Source organism: Pteropus alecto, unplaced genomic scaffold (genome assembly GCF_000325575.1).
Source record: "Pteropus alecto unplaced genomic scaffold, ASM32557v1 scaffold25, whole genome shotgun sequence".
NCBI lineage: Eukaryota > Metazoa > Chordata > Mammalia > Chiroptera > Pteropodidae > Pteropus > Pteropus alecto.
In genome coordinates, this window is record NW_006441955.1 from 35408892 (window position 1) to 35427967 (window position 19076).

Here is a 19076-nt window from a genome sequence, read left to right on the forward strand (position 1 = left end):
GTTGGCCTAAATTACTTAGTCTGCCATCGCTGGAAGCAATGTATAATTTTAAAACAGCAAAAGAAACTCATGGGAAGTGTCATAGTTGAATTCTACATCAGGATCTGTTTGGCGTAAAATACTCTCTTTAGGTAGGAAAGGAAGCATATATTTTATACTTAAATCCAGCCTGTGTACTTAAAATATACATGATCTGAGGAAAAATATAGAATAAAATTGATATGTGTAAGGAATTTTTATCTATTTGGAGAACAAGCTTGAGTTTTGACCAGTCAAGAAACACTATTAATCACTTATATTTTAGTGTCTTGGGTATTATGATCTAATTACTTGGTGGACTAGGAAATGAGATGAGTTTTCAAATGGGTAGTATTTAAACCAAAAGTCTGGTTGCTGTCTTCATACATGTTTTCTGACTACCTAAGGCTTAAGACATTTTATAAGTGTACTTTAACTAAAACAGATGAATTAGAAAACTGGTTGTCTCCTTGTGGTATTCTATATGTCTGGCAGTTCATGGTTCAATCAACTAAGAAACACATCACCACCCACTTGCCAGTTATACATTAATTCATGTCAGAATTCATCTCCAAATTGTTTTTTAAGTTTTTATTTACTCTAGTTCTTATAGTTTAGTTCTTTCTGTCTTCAATTTCTGTTCCTAAGTAATATAACTGTAGTATACCTCATTTCCAAACCTAGAATCAGTGCATTTGAGCAGAATTAAATTTTTTCTTCTCTGTAGAGAGCACACTTAGTGTCTCTTTTGATGATCACATCTTTAAGTCGTATAGTTATAAAATAAACTATTAAGCTTATTTTATTAGCTTTAATAAAAAAAATCATTCTAAATCATATCTTAAATTTGTATTTCTGAAAAATTTTTTTAGAGTTGTGAAGTTGCAACTGCCTTAGAAAATCGAAGCCACAAGGTTCGGTATTCAGATTCAGTGGAAAATGGATCGATTATATTTTCTCGTACTGGTACAGTATATTTGCTAACTACCTTGATTTAAGTTTCTTATAAAATATGTCAGTATAAGTTTTAATAATTTGGTAGTTCATTAACCAGGTATTAAGGTTAAGGTATTATCTTCTGAGAGATAAATGTATAAAACTGTTACTGCTGCAAAAGCAGTACATATGGCCAATTACAAAATGTATCCCTTTTTAAGATTGGAATTGTTGAACTAAAGCTTAACCAGTGGCATCTGGTACAGGATGGTAAAAACTACTTGCTTTGAAACTAATATGAAATAGAACACAGCCATCTCCCCAGTAATTGTATTACTGGTATTAACAAAAAAGCCAGCATCACAATATTGGTCAAAATCCATATATAAAAACAATATGGGAGAATGTTTTTGATGATTTCATACAAGAATTTTAACTTTGGGTGAACACAATGCAGTATATGTATGATGTATTATTGAACTGTACACTTGAGACCTATGTGATTTTATTAACCAAGGTTAACCCACTAAGTTTTTTTTAAAAAACCTAAAACTGAGAAAAAGTATATATATAATAGTTTATGTTCTGGTACAAAGGTTTCTCTAAGAAACAAAGGCTTGCTTAAGACTATTTTTCTTTAGTTGATTTCCAGCTTTTAAAAATCATTGTATATAGACTAGTGATTACCAGAGGGTAGGGGATGGGGGGAGGAGGGAGGTAGATGGGGTAAAGGGGGTCAAATATGTGGTGACAGAAAGAAATCTAACTGGGAGGCGAACACACATGATAAACATATATACATCTTACTGTTAAAGTGTACAGCTGAAACTTTTTGGATTTCATTAACCAATGTCACCATAAAAAAATTAAAAAATAAATAAAAAATAAAAAGCCAAGAAAGAGAAAATTTCTACCGCAACCCCCGCTCCCGCCCACCATAAAAGAAAATCATTGTAACACGGAAAATTAACTTTTAAATTAGGCATTACCTTCATTGTGGACAATACTTTAACTGAAAAAGAAAATGGTTACTGACCAAAAGTTTTTTTCTGTAAATATTTAGAATAAGTCATCCTTTTATAGAGCACTTCAAAGAACAGCCTATTTTGTTGTGTAAAAATTTTGTTATAGTAATTTCTACTTCTTATGGGTTTGGGGCCTGGACACCTACAGCTGTTATATTTAGAGCTATTTTTATTGATTTTACTGAGTTTACAAAAAAATTTTGATTGTTTTATATTATGTCCACCTTTCGTAGGAGTTGCATTTTTACTGATGGATGCTAAAGAATGCTTTATGTCAACTGAAGAAATATTTCTAGCCAAAATTGAAAAGTTTATTAACATTCACCGAAATAGTTTTTTGGTTCTGTCTGCTGCCCTCCATGGACCCGAGGAATGGAAACTGATGTTCAAGATTCAGCAGAGGTATGAAGAATAGCCCTAAATTTTTTCTTAAATTACATTGTTTACTTTAGTTCTTAATTCTTTTCAGCAGGTGAATTATGTTTTCCCAAAAGATAAACTTTATAATGTTAACCTGTCATATTTAATAAAATACAAGCCAAATGGCTATATTCTGTGAATCAGGGTGACAAGTTTCAAAGTTCATGCTGATTCATGGGATTCCCTTGCAAGACCAAACCAAAAGTGAAGACTTTTTATTCATTTAAGTTCTGGCTAGAAAGCGTTATTAATTCCTGTGGAATAAGGCAGGGCATGAATGAACAAAACATAAGTAATAAGAGGTTTGTCTCTTTTTTCCACTTATAAAAACAGGCAAGTCACATGATCCTTTAAACTTATGAATTGTTTTTCAGATTCCTGGGTAGTAACTTACGGATACTTCCAGTACACAACACAGTAAATGCCATTAATCTTATGTGTACTATAGCTAAGGTGAGTCACCTGAAGAAAATGACACATACACACACACTCATACACATTATGGTTCTTGACTTCAAAACACACACCCTCTTGAGGACTGACAAATACTTTGCTTCTGTTCTCCTCAGAGAACTTGCTGTTTCAGTGTGCAGCTCTTTCTCCATTCTAAACTCAGCCTCTCAAGACTTTCTGGTAGTCACTACAAGAATGATTCATTTTGGGCCAAAAGAGCATTTGGCCATATGTACACTGTTTGGCCCTATTGGTTACTTAAATCTTCTTTCAAATTCTAAAGTATAAATATTGGTCAGGTTGTAGTCATGAACTGTCAGAGTACAACATACTATTTATAGAATACTCTTAACCAGTTGTCTACTTTCTTTTCATGCTTATCCTCCTCTGTGAAGCATGCCCCCAATTCTCATAGGCAGTTACGTGTTCCTTACTCTTACACTTCAAATATTAAAGCAGTTCTTATAGTATTCTACTTTTTGGCTTGCATGTTTGAAATTCTTTATGACAGAGATCAGATTGGACTTGTCATTCATATATAGTATTTAGCACATAGAAGGTGATTGATACTTGTTGAATACTTTGAAAGATATTTTTTTATGTGACCCTGTAAAAATACCTTATGTTTGTAAATAATGCTGCATGTTTATCTTCTTCCAGATCACCTCCAAACCATACATAGATAGCATCTGCTACAGAATGATAACAACTAAAGCTTACATCATTGAGCAGAGTCCTGTTTGGAAAACACTTCAAAAGATAAAACTGAGTAGTGATTCATTTAACCCAAATTAGAGTATCAATTATAAATGTTCTTTTAGAAGAATATTAAAATAATTAGACTAGTTGAATTATAATGTTCAAATATATAAAGATTTTTGAAATTTAAAATATATACAATTAAAAGTGATTTTTTCAATTTTTTGACTAATTCCTTTAATGTTTAGAAAAAATTGGTACAGACATATGTTATAAAACTCAGATGCAGTTTCTTAATGATACAAGTTAAGTTAGATGGACAACTGTTTATTAGGAAATAAAAGAAAATCTTTTCAGCTTTTCCACAAGGCAGCCAGTATTTCTAAAATTAATCTTTGTAGCATTTACATTATAACTGCTGCTTGAGAGGCGGTTGTGGGACTTTTCCCCACTAAGACTCCTGAGGTGAGAAAAGAGAAGAAATTAAGAGAAACAGTCAACTGGCTTAAACTCAAAACTTCTCCCTATCTTCTTTCTTAAAATGGTGTGATATCCAATTTGACATTAGAAATTCTAAAATGTAAAATAGTATATAACTGGAACATAAAGTGTATTTTTATAAACTGACTACAACTATATGAATAAAGGCAATTCAACTATATTTTGTGAAATTATAACATAAAATTATTAATTTGTATTGGATTTTAACAGTATATTTAGAATACATATATGGGCATTATTTACCATGGAGATATCTTTTTAAAACCAAAGACTACTACTAATCGCATAATGTGTCATTATAGAAGCTGATAAATGAAAAGTTACATTTATTTTTCTATCAGTGTTTTACAGAAAATTTTTGTAAAGGTGTTAAATAAATCATAATGGAAAATACAGTATTTTACTAGTTTTTTATTTTGGACATGGAGCTTTCACTTTATCCCAGTATTTTCTTCAGAGGTAGACTTTGTTTTTATTTCAATGAGTTCTTCTACCCGAGCCAGAACACTTTCAATCAAATCAAATGTGAAAAGAGCTGAATGTAGGACCTGCAATGCCAAGAAAATTGTGTTATTAAGGCTGCATTTAAATAAAACAAAGCGAAAACAGAAAAGACTTCATCTGGATGTAGCTTAGGAAAATTTCACATCTACATTTTTAGATCTACCTTAAGCTGCATTTCAGGAGGCATATTAGGGATCTCTTCTCCACTTACAGTTACAGAACAAAGATCTTTAGATTTCTGGACTTCTGTGAGAAGAAGAAAAAATCATGTGTCACACTTAACCATTAAAACAACTCTCAGGTTTTAATAATAAATTGATAAGCTACTTTCATTATTCACTTAAAAATGTCAGTTATTTGTATACATTTGTAATTTTAGTGTTTAATAATGCAGGGTATGCTTAAATCAAGCTATTAGAAAATAAAAATTCTGCAACATGTGAATTAATGTTTCTTTAGGTAACTTTTGGCATGTACAAGATGAATGAAAATTTATAAACTTTTTCTAAAAAAAGACAAAATTTCTAGTAATGCCTATAGAAGAATCACTATAGCTATGGAAAAGATCATAAGATTATAGAAGAATTGCCAACTTTAAAAAGTAATTCTGGATCTAAGTATCTTTTTCGTAATCTATACCAGTTTACTTGAGGGTGGGGTGGTGGGGGGAGGTGGACCAAGCAATACCAAAGGACTTGAGATTTTAAACCAAAATGTTTCAATTTGGTTTAAATCTTTGTTAGCCCAATTTCAGTGTTAACTTTCTACTAAGATTCATTTTAATTATAAATAAAATGACTTAACTGCCATGGTTCCTTGTCTGCTACAAATCAGAGAAGTACAGGATTCAAAATCTCTATTTTGAATATAAATGGCAATTTTAAAAGCTGACTAATTTTTAGACGTAAATGAAAATGAAATTGCACGTTACCAACCTTGGCTATTTTCTTGGCTATTTTTAATTTCTGCTTCATAATGTGCTTTTGACATATTAAGTCCTGTATGGAGTGGCTTTAAGAATTTATTCTCAATTTTTCCAAGTTCTGTCCATAATCCAGTCTGTTCAGAAGAATTAATGAAATAATTAGTTACCTGGGACATTTATTGCCTACTATTATTAAGCATGTGTTTGAGAGTTGGAGAAACAACAGTGAATAAGACATGGGCCTTGCCTTTCAAGGTAGTTTACTTTTTAACAATGCATTCATTACATCTAGTTATTTTTATGTGAATACTGATCAAAACAAAAAATACCAATCAAAACAAAAATGTACTTTGGTCAGTACATTCACTGCTGTGCCATTTGGACAGCTCCTGGTTTTGAGATCTGTAACTTACAAGTTTTAACCATAAGAAAATAATTTGAGGTTAATCTACATGGTCTAAGACATTTTTTTTTCCCTATAAGCCATCACCACCATGATTCTACCTTATATATACTTTCAACTCTTGATCTTTCAATTGATATCCGTCTTATAGATCTAGAAGATTCTTTTCCTTCCCTGATACAGAAACTTTTCTAACACAAAGCTGATATGGACTATCTTGGTGACAAATGCAGATTTTTATCTGCTTAGGACAGCTTCGGGTTATTTGGTCATCCACATTAGAGGTTTTTATTCCAAGAATAATTTCTTCCTATAGTACTAAAGGATGGGAGTCATAAAGTCTTAATTTTATTTTAAAAAAGAAGAAAGTTCATTGGTATTATTAAGTACTCTTTACAAAGGAAAATATCTTAGGTTAAAAAGGAAACTTAGGAAAACAATGATCCTTAACTAGAACTGGACCACCATAAAACTATAAGAAAACCTAGGAGAAAATCTTTGTGATCTTGGGTTAAGCAAAGATTTCTTAGAATCCCAAAAGCATAAATCATAGAATAAAACTGGTAAGTTTGATTCATCAAACTAAAAATTTCTGCTCTTTGGAACATATTTACAAAACCATACCTAATGAAGGACAGGAAAAGGTTTCCTTTCAAAAAGTTGGCTCTAGGTTGAACTTTTTTTCTTTCACTCTTTCACTTTTACTTAGTATTAGAAATTCTTTAAAATATTATTCCCAAAATGATAAATTAAATGTTTTATATTCATTCTTTGGCATAAAGTGTAAATAAAGAACTGAGCTCTACCGATTCTCTTCAGCCAACAAGATTGATCTAATTACTGATACAGGATTTTAAAAAGCAACATTTTTCTTGTTTTAAATTTCTCCTTTAGAAAGTAAGGATTAAAGGTTTATAACAGAAAAATGAGATGTAACAAGAAATCTAATTTTATTATATTCGGAATATATTCATTAATATTCTATTCATTAATCTCAGGAATATTAATTAAAGCAACTACATTTAAGCCTTCCGTCTATAACAAAGTGTTTTGCAACCCACAGATAGTTTAACATATTGAAATATATAATCATGTTTCCCCTAGAGGTTCAAATTTCATTTCTTAGGCATGCCAGAAAATCAGATACACATGTCAATTTTTCTACTCAAATATTATCTTTGAAAATATTTGCTAAATGAGATTGCTTTTCAACTAGAAAAATATGTTATTCCTGAGTTCATATGCCCTACCTAGAACTTTTCATGAGAACAGTAAATGAACTTTGATGACACAATGGTCATGCTTAACTCTAATCAGTGAATAAAGTTTCAAAGTTTGCCTACTCAGTGAACTTTTAAAATTAACAATTTTCACCTCCTTTACAATATACAATCTAGGAGTTCCTGAGATACCAAAGCTTTCCGAAATAAAATACACTGATTTCAAACAACTTTAGTAGTTTCTGACATTTAAGATAATTGCTGCAGTTCTGCTATGTCACTCGTCATTCCTGTAAAATATTTTCACTTTAAGTTTTAAAGATCCACAGTTTCTAATTCAGTAAATATAGCTAATCTTTAGCTGTAAGGTTAAGTTATACAATTTTGCAAATATCAAGATATAAAGTGTTGCACAACTGATAACAGACCTCATCAAGAAGCATAACCTTTGCTTCCATGTTTTGCAATAGATGTGACATTAAAACATACTTTTTAATACATCGATATAATAAAACACTATGCATTATATCCATAATTCTAGAAAAATAAATTTTCCAATCCCCAGTGAACCATTTTCTCATTTGCCAAATAATATGCAATTATATACACAGATAATAAGGTTTCTTTTTAACTTCTACAAAGACTAAAAGAATATTGGTAACTTTATCTTTCAAAATATTAGGCTGTCTCAATCACAAGTTCAGCATGCTATTTCTAAGTATCTTTAATTTTGAAGGTTTTAAGTTTTCATTTGTGAGAAAACATTAATATTAGATTCTATTTTCACTGGGCATTTACTTTTGATGAAACTATTTTACATAATTTTAACTTTAAAGTCATACTTTCTTTTTTAGAATGTGGCTCAAATTAAGTCAAAGTTTGCTAATTATAGTCAATATTTTTCTGAATATTGTCACTATTTAGTTTCAGATCAGCAGTCCAACTTGAACATGGTTCTGTATTTTTTAAAAATTATTTTTCTTCTAATAAAACGGAGTGCAATTTATACATGCTGGATATAAGTTTTGCAGTTGTAATGAATTGGAAAACAGTATCTCCCTCAAAATTCATTCTGAAAATAGTTAAAATAATTTGATTGTAAAACTTGACAATTTTACTGACAGAAGGTACATTTCGCTTCACAGCTAAAACTACATATTACTATAAAATTAAATATTAGTTCTTCTGCTCTGACAATGGTCAACCTGACTGGTAAATACATAAGAGACATTAGCAAGCAATACACTGAACATCTTATTCCTAGCCAATTTGTGAAATTCCCTCCACTTTCTCACACTGTTCCTTACAATTCTGGCCACAAAATTTGATGCAATATCCATTAACTTTTATTAAAAATCTGTAGAAGCAACCTGATGTTTTCAATTACATTCTATTTGATTTTGCTGGTCTGACCCACTAAATTGATTTAATGACTCACTAATGTTTGGTTATGACCAGAAGTTTGAAGAACACTAAATCATATACCTACGGAAGAAGTTTCTGAGTTAGAGTAGTCATTCTTCAATGTTATTGGATAATGCCAAACTACTCTCTAAAAGTGATTATACCAACTTGTTACATCATTGTTCCATATCTTCAGCTATGCTACCTACCTTTTAAGCATGCCGTTCTGATGGGTGCAAAATGGTATCTCACTGAAGTTTTAAGTTATATTTCAATAAGCACTAGTGATACTGGGAATTGTGTCTTGTGGTTATCAGCCATTTGGGTTTCCTTGTCGGTTGCCTGTTCAATATCTGTATCCTTTCTCTATTTTTCTGATTTGTGGTTTTTTTCTTCTTGCTTTGTTATTCATGTATTTTTTATATTTATTATCAGATGGAGGAATGAAGATTTTTCTCTGTTGACTTATTTTTGCAGTTTGTACACATTTCTTTCTTGAATAGGTTAGTTTTAATGTCATCATATTTATCAATCTTTTCTTTTGTGGTTAGTGCTTAAGGGGGTAGAAACCCTTCCCTACCCGCTTAAGTCACTCAGATAATCTCCTATAATGTGTTCTGAAAATTTCTAAGTTCCTTTTCAATTTTAAGTCTTTAATCTGTCTGGAATTTTGTTTTGTACGTGAAACAGGCAACTAATTTCTCCCCTGGGTGACAAATTACCCAGCATCATTTACTGAATACTCTCATTCTTCTCTTCTAATTTGCAATGGCATCTTCATTTCAGATGGAGTACAATGCAATGGTGAATTAAGAACATGAGCTCTGGGAAACTGCCCAAGTTCACAAACTGGCTGCTCAATTAGCTGTGTGACTTTGAGCAAGTTATACTTCCTTCTCTATGCCTCCATTTCCTCATATGTAAAATGAAGAAAACAGTAATACCCTCATAAGAGGACTAAATGCATTAATACACACTTAAAGCACAGTTTGGCATATGATTCAATAGATACATTATCATTATTAGCATCATCATCATTCTATATATTTAGGCTATTCTATTCTACCAATCTATCCAATCTAACCCTCTTTATGGTAATGCCACACTAAGTTACTATGGCTTTATAATAAATTATGATATCTAGCAAAGCAAATCCCCCTCCACAAACGTCGTTCTTCAAAACTGTCATGGATATTCTTGACCCTTAACTGTTCCACGTGAAACTTATGATCAACCTATCAACTTCCATTTTTAAAAACCCAACTTGTGTTTTGATTTGAATTATACTGAATTTTTAGATTAATTTGAGAACTGACAACTTTAAAATACTGCATCTTTCCATCCAAATAGATCACTGATTCTCTAGGTCTTTTAAAAATCCTTCTAGTATTATAATTTTCTCCATAGTTTTACATATATTTACACGTTTTCCTAAGTATCTCATTTTTGTTGCAGGTGTAAATATTTGCTAGCTGACTAAGAATTGAATTATTATTATTATTATGTGTTGAAAAGATCAAATGTTTTTTTCTATAGCTACTGAGAAGACCAAGTATTTAATGTATAATTACATTAACTTTGCACTGCTGGAAACCCCACTTAGTTGCATGACTTTAAAAAAAAATTGATAGATTTGGTGGTAATATTAGTATTTATATTCATAAATGAGATTAGCCTATAACCTTCCCTCAGCATACTATTCTTGTCTGTTTTGGTATTAAGGTCATATCTTGCTAAATATACTCATATTAGTCACAACTATTCTTTTCCTAGTCTTTGTAACATTTCATAATATATAGAAGTTCTCAAACTTCTCTAAGTTAAAATGTAGATTTCTGTCTACGGCCATGCTACCCTGAACAAGCCCGATGTCTGATCTTGGAAGCTAAGCAGGATCGGGCCTTGGTTAGTACTTGGATGGGAGACCACCTAGGAAGACCAGGTACTGTAGGCATAAAAAATAAAAAAATAAGGGATTGTAAGCTGACAAGGTCCTTGCAATCTGTGAGGTCAACCAAGGGTTGCCTTACCTAAAAATTAAAACTTAAAAAAAAAGAAGTGTAGATTTCTGTTCTTTACTCAGAGGCTTTGATTGATAAGATTTGGAGCTGAACCCAAGAATCTGCATTTATGTATATATTTTAAAAAAATACCCAGGTGATTTTGATTAGGAACATATGCTAAGAAACAATAAGAATGACCCTGTCCAATGCCAATGAAGAATTGAATTTTTAATTAAAATTTAAAAATTAAACTCTAAATGGTCACATGCGGCTACTATCTACTATATTGGACAATACAAGTCTTTACTAAGTCTTTATTAAGACCTTTGTTGTTTTTCAATCAAGTAATTTAATACACAGCCCATAATCATAAAACCTAAAATAAGGTAATAAAAACATGTTTCAAAATTAGGCTAAAGAAAATTTGTTGCCCATTCTGTTCAGCATAATTCTACAAATCTTTCATATGATGAACAATAGTAATATTTTTAGAAGCATGTAGGAGTGAAGAAGCTATAGAAGTAAGTATATATTCTCTCAGCCATCACGGTTACTAGATCTTAAAAAAACTACAAAGAAAATCATTTTAAGATTTCTTTTACCTTTGATGTCTAGAAAAAGTAACGTAATATTTTAAAAAAACAGTTATAAGGATAAAAACTTGGAATGTTCACAAATCCCTGCTTTTTAATATTATACCCAAGCAGTATCATTGATGGAGTACTAAAATCGTTTCAGTTCTAAAGCTTAACCATACATTTAAAAATTCACTGCAGCCGGTCTCACAAAAGGAAGACTAGGCAGTTCATTGCCACACTGAGATTTATTGCCAGAACAGACAAGGACCTTGCAAAGATAAAATCAACCATGATAATGAATAAAAAGGAGATAAATAAGACCCCGTTTTCCCCTTTTTCCTAATTCATATATGACTTTTTATTTATGAGGTAATACTGTACAACTTCTATCACTTGTAATATTAAGTAACATTTATGACCTGAAGTCATTTGGCTCTGCAAATGACACATAAGGGATATGTTTTAATCTTGGAGAAACAATTTAAATGAGAACCCAAAATATGGATTATATAGAATTATACGTATGTGCATTTATATGCCAGTTTTTTCCTAAATGAAAATCATATGTGCATATATTACATAATTTCATTTAAAAAAAATTACTGATACTTGTATCCTTTACAATCTCAAACTGCTTCCTTTGACACTGTATTCATTCTATATAGTTCATAACAACAACTTAAGAAAAATAATGGATAAACAGGCAAATGGGAAAGGATATGAGTATATAAGACAAAAGGTAAGGGTTAAAATTACAGACTATGTATTAAAATATTATTGTAATTCAAAACTAACCCATATTTAAAGGTACCTACCAAATAAAAGAGAATACTAAGTATAAAAACTAAGTTGGTTTTACCAGTAGAGATTGAGGTTCAAGGTTCAAAAAAGAAAAGTTATGTGAAAATGAAGTGTGGGAGAGGATGCCTATAACTTATGCAGAGAAATAAAGAGGCATGAAATAGGGTGAGGAGGGGAATGACTTATGAAAAGAATAAGTCAGCTGACAGTAATCTAAAATAGTAGGAAAAGAAATGGATCATTATTCAATTATGAATCACTTGTATCATTTGACTGTGTTCTTAATTTTCTTACATACCTTTCTGACTGCTTTTCAGCTTTTCATATGACTACCCTCTCAGAACACTTAATTGCTCAAAAATAGGTACTGGTAGGAGTCCTTTTGAATAACTACCCACAATTCAGCATCACCAGAGTCCTTTTGGTTTCTCCTTTAAACAAAATTTCTAAGAACTAAGAAACTGTCATTTTTTTGATTAACCACAGCAAACAGATTTGCCTCTCATTTATACCCATGACCTATTATAATTGTACTTGGGAGAAATTCTTCTGTGTGAATAGGCTCTTAAGTTGTCTGAAAGATGTCAGGTTGCCATCATGGATTGTTTTTGTTTTGTTGTTAATTTCCTTGGTATGATAATTCTTATGGCAACTTGCATGGCAATGATACTTTGGATTATTTGATCTCTAAGAAAAAAAATTAAAAACCATTAAATAAAACAATCTTATAAGCTGGTTATATCCTTTTTTTCACCATATAATGTTCAAGCCAAATAAAAGTGAAGCATTAGTTGTGAATATCACAGCTGACCTTGCATAGTACTAAACTTATCTGTCTTCCCTCTTAGGCAGAAGCCCATCTACTGCCCCTGTTAAGTACACTGTATTCCATACCTGATAAATCTATCAACTCTTTATCAAGAAGATTCTTTTTCTTCATGTCAGGCAAATCAGATCACCTCTAGGTATGGCCTTTCTGGATTACTGAAAAAGTAAAAACATATCTCTTACCCTAATGACACCTTCCTGAAGAAGGGCATCCACTGATGCTGAATTTTACTTATCTTTTCTACTTTTATCAGAAACTCCTTTAGGAGTCAGGATTTAGTTTGTGATTCAAAGACTCTGGCCACTAGGTATATGTCCTTGTGCCAGTTACAGATCTTTCCTGTGCCTACATTACCTATGAAAGGTAAAAAAGAGTACTGATAGCATTATGAAGAATAAATGATATATAGTACCTGACCAGAATAGTGGTTGCCACTGGCAGGGGGTGGGGATGGGGTAATGAGGTCAGAATTGGGAAGAAAAACAGGGAATTTCTTGTGATGATAGTAATGTTCTATATTTGATGAGGATTTGGATAATATAGATCTATCCATTTGTTAAAACTTGGTGAATGTACACAAAATCTGTGCATTTCATTTTATGTGAATTTTAACTAAAAGCAAAGCTATAGCTAGATATTTGACTCTACTTAATGAAATACATGCTGAAATATTTAGGGCAAAGTATGGTGATATTTGTAGTTTATCCTGAAATGTATCAAAAAACTTAAGAGATTGATGGAAAGTAAAATGTTAATGATGGAATGAATCTTAGTGGTAAGTAAATCAGAATAAGTCAGCTGACAGTAACCTAAAATAGCTGTATGTTTGAAAAACTTCACAATAAAATGTTAGAAAAGAAAAATGCACCCTGGCACAAAATAAGCAGTAGTCAATGGGAGCAAATAACAATTTTTGGCTGAAAAGGGATGATGAATGAGGTCAAATCACTGAATTTACTAGATTTAATCTAGAGGGAAAGAAACTGCTACTTAGAAACTTTTTATTCCAAATTACAATTTACTTAAAAAAGAAATAAAAGCTCTTTAGCATCCTTAAATAAAAGTCAATTACTTTCATTTCTAAAAAAAGAAACATTAACAAGTGATTCAGGTAGTTAAAATTAAGAGATATGACACATAGGGAAAGCAATTATTAGAATAGAAGACAAAAAGCAACTATAATTCTACTGTACGACAAATCTCAAATAGTTTCCTATTTATTGAATACCTCTAATCATGTACTATTAAAAACAAATCAAACTTCCTACACATTATCCATAAGGTACTGTTAACAGATTCTGTTTTAGTGCTGAAAATGCTTCAATTTGTCATGTTGAGAGGATATCAAATTATCAGATGGTTTTATTTTATAAAGCGCAGACTGAAATCATGACTTATAGGTGGAGGCAGCTGAACAAGACACCCAGATATAGGTTGAACTCCAAAAGCTTAGTTAACTTAGGACCTCCAGCTTATCTAACAAGTCTAAGCAATGCTTATACAAGAAAGCAGACAACATAGATGGACCTCGAGATAATCATGCTAAGCAAAATAACCCAGACAGAAAAGGTTGAAAATTACATAATATCACTTATAGGTGGGATATAAACCTAAAAGCAATAAACGAACAGGACAAACAAACAGAGACTCATGGACATGGACCACAGACTAGTGGTTACCAGAGGGTAAGGGGTAGGGGGAAGTAGATGGGGTAAAAGGGGTCAAATATGTGGTAACAGAAAGAAATCTAACTATGGTAGGTGAAAACACAATGTAAATATATATATGCCTTACAGTTAAAATGTACAGCTGAAACTTACTGGATTTTGTTAACCAATATCACCATTAAAAAAAAGAGGCAGAAAGCAGAGGTACAAAAGGAAAAGGAAAGGGATGTGGCATAGTGAGGACTCCTGGGGATTAACTTTAGGTTTCAGAATAATTGTTAGCAGTTCTTCCAGCCTTTGTAGCTGGGTAAGAAATATTGGCTTAAGTAGATATTGATATGAAAATCTGAAACATTCCTTATGCATGTTGAATACAGTCAGTTTCTCTTTCAAAAAATTCACTTACTTGATTGTCATGTTCATTATCTTTGATAACCAAGTACCTCAATAAATTTAATGAGGCCATTATCCTGTTAATTGAAAATACATAATTTGTTACTTATAATACAGTTTTATAAAATCAACAGTAATTTCAATGAATAAAGTAAGCTAAAACCTAGGGTATATTTTTATAATTATGTTTGCCATTAAAAGTACAGTTGATCCTTGAATAACGCAGGGGTTAGGGACACCAAACCCTGTGCAACTAAAAATCGTTTGTGTATAACTATGTATTTCCTTTAACATATCTTTTGGAGTGGTAATATGTTATCACTCTTGTTTTCCGAGTTCACAAAACACAACTGTGAAAATTACTATTCTTTTTTTTCCCCCCAAGGAACTTTATTTAATATTTGAGAGAATCATCTCTTGCTTCCTGAATTTTAAGATTCCTTTTATTAATGCTTTACAACCATTTCTCAACATCCATTCTATTATACTGAAAGTGAAATTACATGTTCTATATTTAAAAAACATGACGTCCTGAAAAACAAAACAACAAAACCTAAACACATATGCTTTTTATAACTTATATACATGAAATTCTTAGTTTTTAGTCACCAATGCTGCAGTTGCAAATCTCTATGAGCTATATTGGAATACTGGGGTATGTCAAAGGTAAAAAAATCATACTGTTGGTCATACTTCTGGAAAGCAGAGTTTTTGATTTTATTTTTACACAGTATCTAATTACTTAAATATGAAAATCTTTATATAATTTTATGAATTAACCATAGATCATAAAAATCATAGGAAAATGCCTTTTACTACTTTAGGTTGCCCATTTTATTCTGAATTTACTATGTGAATTTACTATGTGAATCTTAGTAATGATTATCTCACCTATCAGAGTTTTGCAGTAGATCTGTTTCAGCACCCTCTGGGAGAAAGAGTACCAAATCTAGAAGGGAAATCAGCTGTGGTCCTGTAAACCATTTGTTATGTGTTCTCTGAAAAGCAAAAGAAAAACTGAGAAAGGCTTTAAGTAATAGCTTGATAAATTCATGTGTTTTCTAATGCCTTGATACTACAAAAATAAACTATTAAATATTTAAAACATATATTTTTTAAGTTTAATTTCCATACTTTCATTCGCTATTTCCAAAACCTGGAACAAACTCGGCTAGTTTGTGAATGCTGATGCATTGTTTCTTTTTTTTTTTCTATATGGAATTACTGAGTATTCACAAATTAGACTTCAGTTTCTATTAATATTTCAAAAGTACATAGCAAAACAAAAAAGTCACATTATCAGCACAAAGAATATAATTTAAATTTATAGTTATCAAAATTTCAAAATTTAGTTTTTTAAATAAGCAACAAAAATGAGAAATACATTCTAATACTAGAGACAGAAAAAGTCGATAGGGCAAAAATCCATATTAATGTAATCCATAAATGAATAAATATATCCTATAAAACAAAATAAATTGATAATTGACACCATAGCTATGCTCTTACCTTTAATGATATGTCAATCTGATTTTTGATATTTTGAATAATAAAGGCCTCCACACCTGAGTGATTACTTGTATTCAATAAGCACCTTTAAGGCAAAATTACAATACATTTGAAATTATCCTGGACTACATTATAATTAAATAATGGTGCAAATTTTACAAATTCAAATGGGCCATGTAGTACTTCTAGGAATACAAAACCAGTGAAGATGATCAACCAATTACAGTCACTTATTATGGTTACTGGTTTAACTAGCAAATTCTATTTTAACTGGATTTTTCCAACAAGAATTTTCTATCAAACCAAATTTGCATCTTTTTGTACATATAGTTGCAATGATTTAACATGGCAAGAATAGGCACTAGTATATAATAACCTAAAAACTCTCCAAATTATTCCCTGTGAAAGTTGACTAGTCTGGTTACACTAATTAAATTGCAAAGAAAGGAAACTCAATATGACTAGCCCAGAAAAAAACATTTCTTGGTAGGAATACAGGTAGATCAGAAGAGGAAAGCAAGTACAAGACCTAAGCATCAAACTGAGATTTCATAAACCTGCTTTGACTTTTATCAACAGAAATGAAGAAAAGATCGGATCAAGAATGCTAGTTCTGGCCGATCCCAAAGAAGACTTCTTAGCATTTTAACCATGCCCAAATCTGTTCTTAAATCATTTTTATTACATAGGTGTCAACAAACTGAGATCTGCAGGCCAAATTCAGCCTGCTGCCTGTTTTATTAGAATAAACTCACCCTTACTACAAAGACAAAATTGAGCATCTGCAACACAGATTGGCCCATTAAGCCTATATTTACTATTTGGCCTTTTATAGAAAATTTGCTCTTCTTTAACTCAGAGAATTGCTTTTCCCCTCAAAACAGCACTATTAATAAGCTCTACACTAACTTGAAGTGAACAGCCTGTCAAGTTGTAACTCCAGAGCCATTAAATTCAACTGTGAATAAGGAAGATTACTGACATATGTAAAGTTCTAGCAGGAGCCTAATCAATCTGTTTAATCTTTTAAGTCTATTTTAATTTTATAGTATGTCAATTAACTGATTGAAATATACACTATTATTCATGTAATATATGTGTAGATATGTACCCATATTGATTAACCCTTCTCTATCATCACATATAATTTATTGTAATGTAGTTTCCAAGTAGAGTTGAATTACATGTAAAACATACTGAAATACTATAATCTAGAATAATCAAATGCATTAATTTGGTTTTTAATCAACCATACACTTCACAATTAACCATTCTTGATACATACCTAAATAACGTATATTTGCCTTGAGAATCCAACTTGTTAATATACAGCTGAAGCATAGCTAAACCCTTTTTCCTCTAAAATAGAAGAAATAATAGTTACATGAACTGAATAAAGATTCAATTGTTTATCAAAATTGTAACTCATTTTTAGTCAGAAAACATTTACATACCAATGTCTCAATAGGGCAAAGCGTCATAACTTTAACTAAGCCCTGGAAATAAGAAAAAATTTAATTCAGATAGTAATAGATTACATTGACTACAAACTAACAACTATGTCATCAATGGTAGATACTGGAAATTCAGAGAAGTGAGGGTAGGGGATTTTAAAATGAAGTAAAATTTTCCCCGAGCCTTTCATTCCATTGTTAGGTCTACAGGAAACTGAATACAATCCATTTTATAAGTGATATTGAGTAGGGTGTTACAAAGTATAAATTTAGAAGTGAATGCTAATTTTCAATTATGTCTAGAGTGGCCAAAAATGATAACAAACATGAAGAAACATAATCCATCATTAAAAATATTCAGATTTATTAATACACTAACAAAAGCCACATTTTTCTATTTAAACAGTGGAAAAACAAGTTTCTACATCAATAGTTAAGGACCTACTTGACTATGATAACTAAGAGAGTAGTGGGCAAAATTTATCATAGGAGGGAAAAACAAAATGTCTTTTTAATAATGAGTTAGTTCATGTCTTGATGAAGTCCTAAGGACTTGAGTTATAATAAAAGGAGTTTTATTTTCCAAGGTCCTATAGAAACAAAGTGTTAGAGAAGAAAGTTATGTTTTTCCACTAGATGCTATGCTGTCAACTATGGTAGCCATTAGCCACATATAGCTATTTAAGTTTAAATTCAATTAAATTTTAAATTCGATTCCTCAGTCACACTAGCCACATTTCAAGTGTTCAGTGTGGTTAGTGGCTATCATGCTGTACTGAACAGTTAGAAAACGACTTCTACCATCACAGACAGAAAGTTCTACTGGACAGCATGGCACTAGTTTCCAAAAGATACAGAGAAGAAAGTGGGAGGAGTCTGAAAAGACCCTCACTAAAGTTCAGAATAGGAAAAGGGTTATTTTTAAGATTAGAATACGTATTTCACTTACCTGAGGTACGGTAAGAAAACTCTTGATTTCTAAGTACTGGTGAGGAAGGCTGTTGTCTTCTATTCTCAATAAACCATTCTCCAACAGATCCTACAGATTGAAATAGATGCAGAGATACATATAAAGTCAATAGCTGTATTTATTGACATTACTATGTACTTAAATTATGATGGGTGCAAACAAATCTTACCAATCCTTTGGAGAGAAGAGACTCTTCTGTCCTGGAAGAGAATATTAAAATTTATTGACATGATTTTCTAAATTGCTTTAGAATAATTCATTTTAGGAAACACACCAAAAATCCGTTTTACCAAAAATCAAAATTTAAAGACTTTAAAAATACATATCATTAAGGAGAAAAATCTGTTAAAGAACTTAGTCAAAA

The 19076-nt window shown here is 31.2% G+C and overlaps 2 protein-coding genes across 8 annotated transcripts in view; one reads left to right on the forward strand and one right to left on the reverse strand.

The window, feature by feature from the left end:
- Positions 1-3775, forward strand: part of CUNH1orf146 (chromosome unknown C1orf146 homolog) — an 11039-nt gene extending 7264 nt beyond the window's left edge. Inside the window, exons 2-5 of the mRNA XM_006919407.1 lie at positions 891-984; positions 2213-2381; positions 2774-2852; positions 3513-3775. Coding sequence (XP_006919469.1) covers positions 891-984; positions 2213-2381; positions 2774-2852; positions 3513-3647 — 477 coding nt within the window. The 3' untranslated portion in view covers positions 3648-3775. The remainder of the gene's footprint in view (positions 1-890; positions 985-2212; positions 2382-2773; positions 2853-3512) is intronic.
- A 563-nt stretch (positions 3776-4338) lies between these two features.
- The window catches only part of GLMN (glomulin, FKBP associated protein), a 34537-nt gene continuing 19799 nt past the window's right edge, over positions 4339-19076 (reverse strand). For 3 of the 7 annotated variants that reach the window (XM_015595209.2, XM_015595211.2, XM_006919408.3), the window contains exons 10-19: positions 18882-18912; positions 18692-18781; positions 17743-17784; positions 17574-17647; positions 16289-16373; positions 15671-15777; positions 14793-14856; positions 5492-5615; positions 4720-4802; positions 4339-4600 (exon numbers count right to left, since the gene is read on the reverse strand). In XM_015595209.2, the coding sequence (XP_015450695.1) occupies positions 4484-4600; positions 4720-4802; positions 5492-5615; positions 14793-14856; positions 15671-15777; positions 16289-16373; positions 17574-17647; positions 17743-17784; positions 18692-18781; positions 18882-18912 (817 nt within the window). In that variant the 3' untranslated portion in view covers positions 4339-4483. Of the gene's footprint in view, positions 4601-4719; positions 4803-5491; positions 5616-12784; positions 12875-14792; positions 14857-15670; positions 15778-16288; positions 16374-17573; positions 17648-17742; positions 17785-18691; positions 18782-18881; positions 18913-19076 lie in introns of those variants that run through there. The other 4 variants (XM_015595208.2, XM_015595210.2, XM_025051921.1 and 1 more) reach the window with 2 other exon arrangements.